This window comes from Rhipicephalus microplus, unplaced genomic scaffold, assembly GCF_043290135.1.
Source record: "Rhipicephalus microplus isolate Deutch F79 unplaced genomic scaffold, USDA_Rmic scaffold_13, whole genome shotgun sequence".
Classification (NCBI taxonomy): Eukaryota; Metazoa; Arthropoda; class Arachnida; order Ixodida; family Ixodidae; genus Rhipicephalus; species Rhipicephalus microplus.
In genome coordinates this window covers 9,949,571-9,954,660 of record NW_027464586.1, presented here as the reverse complement: position 1 = coordinate 9,954,660, position 5,090 = coordinate 9,949,571, and the positions used below count along the sequence as shown (strand labels likewise).

The 5,090-nt window shown below is 48.0% G+C and overlaps 1 protein-coding gene across 1 annotated transcript; it reads right to left on the bottom strand.

Moving 5' to 3' along the window:
* Nucleotides 1–2,351: 2,351 nt before the first annotated feature.
* Nucleotides 2,352–3,670, bottom strand: LOC119173278 (uncharacterized). The gene has a single exon (XM_037424168.2). It carries the CDS (start codon nt 3,668–3,670, stop codon nt 2,438–2,440), a length of 1,233 nt encoding a protein of 410 aa, XP_037280065.2. The 3' UTR covers nt 2,352–2,437.
* Nucleotides 3,671–5,090: the final 1,420 nt, after the last annotated feature.

The window sequence follows — 5,090 nt, the reverse complement described above, 5'->3', positions numbered from 1 at the left end:
TGAACTCTTTCAAGTTTAATAACGTCGCGCGCCGTCGTAGGGTCCCACACTACACAAGCGTACTCGAGGACGGACCTCACGTACGTCTTGTAGAGTAGCTCACGTGTGGACTGACTGAATGCACCAGAGTTCCTGCGAATGAAGCCCAGCATTTTTCCCGCCTTTCCGGTTACGTAGTTAACCTGCTTCTGCCACGATAATTCTGGGGTATACCAAACACCTGAGTATTTAAATTCGGTTACTTTACCAATTACAATGTTATTCAGGGTGTAGCAGTAATTTAGAGGGTTCTTCTTTCGAGTGAATGTCATATTGACAGTTTTCGTGAGGTTTAGCTGCATGCGCCACCTAGCGCACCATGTGCTGATTCGATCGAGGTCTTGCTGAATCAGGTTGAGGTCTTCCGTACCGTTAGTGATCCTATAAACCACACAGTCATCTGCAAACAGCCTCAACTGCGATGTCAAACCGTCGCCAATATCATTGATGTACAATAAGAACAGCAAAGGTCCCAGGACGGAGCCCTGGGGTACACCAGATGAAACGCTTTGTGCCCGTGACCGAACCCCATTTACAACCACGAATTGCCGGCGTAACGTTAGATATTCTTTAATCCATGAGACAACCGCCGGATTTATTTTATATGTGAGCATCTTTTCAATGAGTAATGAATGGGGTACTGTGTCGAAAGCTTTCCTGAAATCGAGGAAAATACATAAAACCGCAAGCCGTTTATCTAATGCAGAAGCAATATCATTTGTGAATTCCAATAATTGGGTAACACAGGAAAAACCTTTACGAAATCCATGTTGGGCTGACGTAATCGCAGAATGAGTATTCAAGTGAGCTACAATACTCGTGAATAGAATGTGCTCCATTATTTTACATACAACGGATGTCAGCGATATCGGGCGGTAGTTTGAAACGTCGCTTCTAGGGCCGGACTTATGAGTAGGGACCACAATACCTGCTTTCCAATCATCAGGAAGAGAAGCTTCGAGTAGTGACATATCAAATATAACTTTCAAGTACTTTGCTATCGATTCAGCGCATGATTTAAGCAGGAAATTGGGTAAGTCGTCAGGACCACACGCTTTAGAAGAGTCGAGCCTTCGAAGCAACGATTCAATGCCGTGTGTACATATGACAACATCATCCATGTCGCTTATCGTTTCAAGTACCGGTGGGACGTCTTCAGAAGGCATTACTGCAGGAGTGAAGACGGAGCAGAAGTAGGCGTTAAAGCATTCTGCCTTGTCAGCGTCTTCGCGAACAATGACGTCACCAGACACGAGTGGAGGGATAGTTACAACATCCTTGCCATTCTGCTTCACGTGCTTCCAGAACACTTTCGGTTTATCTTTTAGTCTTGTTTGAATAGTTCCCGAATAACTGTCTTTGGCAATGCGTGTTGCTTCTTTAACTTCACGAGTTATTTCTTTCAGTTTTTTCTCTGTCTCTTTTGAAGGTTTTCTGCAATAAGCGCGATAAGTTCGTTGTCTTTTTTGTGTGAGCTGGCGCAAGGTTTTCGTAAACCAAGGCTTGCTTCTACCCTGTCTCGCCGTCAACACCCAAGTTGGGACGAACAGCTCACGTAATTCGAGTATTTTCTGCTTAAATAACGCCACAGCCCGTCCACACTCCTACACTCGGCTTCCGTTTCGAACACTACTAAATAAGCCTGTAATGCTTGATTTATACAATCAAAATTGGCCTTTTTATAATTGTACAGTTTTCTGTTAGCATGGTTTTTTGTTTTAACATAGGCCAGCGACATCGTCGACACGACAGCGTGATGGTCGCTTATGCCAGGAATCACAAGCGTTGACTGAACAAGTTCTGGTCGATTGGTAAGCAGAAGGTCTAAAATGTTGTTTCCCCGCGTTGGGGTGAGGACTAGCTGATGCAGAGCATGCAGGTTGACCATGTTCATCATTTCTGTATTGCATATTCCAGTAACTGTGGCGGTGTTCGATGCATCCCATTTCAAGTCCGGTAAATTGAAGTCTCCCCCAATGACCACGGTATCTGAGTGAACTTCATCAATCGCACTTTGAAGTCGAGTGAGAACATCCGGCGATGCATTAGGGGGACGATAAAAGCTACATACTGTTAAGGCGATGCGGTTCGGAAGTTCTAGTTTGCACAACACTACTTCACTCACGCCAGCATCAACGTCAATCTGGGAGGACCTAATGCTACTATCAATGAGAATGAACACACCCCCTCCATGACCGTTCCTGTCTTTTCTGTAGCAGGTGTAACCAGTTGGAAATACCTCGTGGTCACCAATGTCAGGATCTAACCAGGATTCCGTACCGAGAATCACGGAAGGCTCAACAGTTTCTACTAAGGCGGAAAATTCATCTCTCTTATTCTTTATGCTCCTGCAATTCAGCAGAAGAATACTAATGTTCACAGAACTAGACTGGCACGGTCACTTCTGTGGGGTCACATGCATTGTTGCATCATCGCAGACAAACTTCTGCCCGTTCAAAAGAAGGTAATCGTACCTAAGCATAGCTTTCGCGCCATCCTGTTTTTGTGCTTTTGCATATTCCCACAAAATTTTTCTTTTCTTTCGTACTGCTTCGGAGAAATCTTCGGAAATGCTAGTCGTAGTGCCTTTTAACTTTCTTGCGTTGCTTAGGACATGCTGTTTTTCTTTGAAAGATGAAAATTTTGCGATGATGGGTCTGCTCCTCCCAGCTCGAAAACGTCCCAACCGGTGTGCCCTTTCTATTCCTATAGTGGGAATTCCTAACTTCGAAGAACAGATATCCAAGATCTGTTTCTCACACTCCGCATTTGTTTCGTTGGCTCCTTCGTCGGGTATACCGTGAAAGATGAGGTTGCACCTTCTGCTGCGGTTTTCAAGGTCGTCAACCTTTGACGTTAGAGACTTCAACACTCGTGCTTGAGTCTCACATTGTACAACGCACTCTGCTAAAGACGATTTCATTTCATCAAGGTTTGTGAACTTAGTTTCAAGGGATTTGATACGATCACCTAGATCGTTTATAGCGAGCTTGTTTGCAGCTTGAACGGTTTCAATAGCATTTAGTTTATCCTTAATTATGCTTTGACCTGCTAAGAGCTGCTGCAGTGTCGCCTCGGTGGACGGTCCCGGATTCACCTCTACGTCGCCACATATTAGCAGAAGTAAAAAATAAAAAGAGAAGCGACGCAGCAAGCGAAACTGTTTCCGCGAACGGTATTGCGTGCATGAATGTGACAGAATGCAGTCAAACAACTTTTGGGGTGAAACCGGCAAGAAAAAGGGGAGCAAGAAAGGGGGTTCCATATGACTAACCTGCATAAGCAGTAGGAACAGCGTGAAGCGTACTGCTGCAGCCATGCCGGTTTCACGCCCCACTGACGCACTGAAGAGTCCCGCTTTATGAAGCTGAGCGTTATCGTCGAGCCGGTAATCACTCAGATTTTCACTGGCAGGAATCGCACATGCGCCGGATACCGGAACGTCTGGTGGCGTCATCCCGCTGTCGTCATCAGGTGCTACGTTGGTTTTAAGGGTTGTTCCTCGTAGTCCTTGCGTTGTGGCTCCTTCCGGTGGAAGAAACGCTGCGGCTTTCCTGGGACACTGTCTTGCAGAAGCGCCGTTAACCTGCATAAGCAGTAGGAACAGCGTGAAGCGTACTGCTGCAGCCATGCCGGTTTCACGCCCCGATGCGCGAGATGGCAGTACTCAGAGTAATCTCTAGATTGACGCACGAACGGATGCATGGACGGAGAGACAGACAGACTGCAGACAGACGGACAGAAAGATGGACTCTTAAAGTGGCTATGCGCCACAGGGTATGCGAGATTGCTGTACTTTGAGTGTTCTATAGATGGACGCATGGATTGACGCATGGACGAACAGACAGAGAGACTGGCAGACAGACGGACAGGTAGGCGGACGCGTAAAGCGGGTATTTGCCACAGGGTATAACGCGCGAAATGGCGGTACTCAGAGTGTTCTCTAGATTGACGCACAACTGATGCATGGACGGAGAGACAGACAGAAGGACAGGTAGACAGATGTGTTAAGCGGCTATGTGCGACAGGGTATTCGAGATGGCGGTAGTTTGACTGTTCTCTAGATTGACGCACGGACGGACGCACGGACGGACGCACGGACGGACAGACAGACTGTCAGACAGATGGACAGGTAGACGGACGTGTAAAGTGGCTATGTGCCACAGGGTATGCGAGATGGTGGTACTTTGATTGTTCTCTAGATGGACGCACGGACGAACAGAAAGACAGATTGGCAGACAGACGGACAGGTAGACGGACGCGTAAAGCGGGTATGTGCCACAGGGTATACGACGCGCGAGATGGCGGTACTCAGTGTTCTCTAAATGGACGCATGGACGGATGCACGGACAGCCACACAGACAGGCTAGCAGACAAACGGAGAGGTAGACGGACGCGTAAAGATGGTATGTACCACAGGGTATACGAAGCGTGAGATGGCAGTACTCAGAGTGTTCTCTAGATGAACGCATGGGCGGACGCATGGAGGAACACACCGACAGACTGGCAGACAGACGGACAGGTACACGAACGAGTAAAGCGGGTATGTACCACAGGGTATACGACGCGCGAGATGGCGGTACTTAGAGTGTTCTCTAGATGGACGCACGGACGGACGCATGAACGAACAGACAGACAGACTGGCAGACAGACGGACAGGTAGACGGACGCGTAAAGCGGATATGTGCCACAGGGTATACGACGCGCGAGATGGCGGTACACAGAGTAATCTCTAGATTGACGCACGAACGGACGCATGGACGGAGAGACAGACAGACTGATGACAGACGGACAGAAAGATGGACTTGTAAAGTGGCTATGCGCCACAGGGTATGCGAGATTGCTGTACTTTGAGTGTTCTCTAGATTGACGCACGGACGGACGCACGAACGGACAGACAGACTGCCAGACAGACGGACAGGTAGACGGACGTGTAAAGTGGCTATATGGCACAGGGTATGAGAGATGGTGGTACTTTGAGTGTTCTCTAGATGGACGCACGGACGGCCGCACGGACGAACAGACAGAAAGACTGGGAGACAGACGGACAG

Bases quoted from the DNA above. Each gene is read 5' to 3' on its own strand.
- LOC119173278 (XM_037424168.2), bottom strand. From the start codon at position 3,670: ATGGCTGCAGCAGTACGCTTCACGCTGTTCCTACTGCTTATGCAGGTT.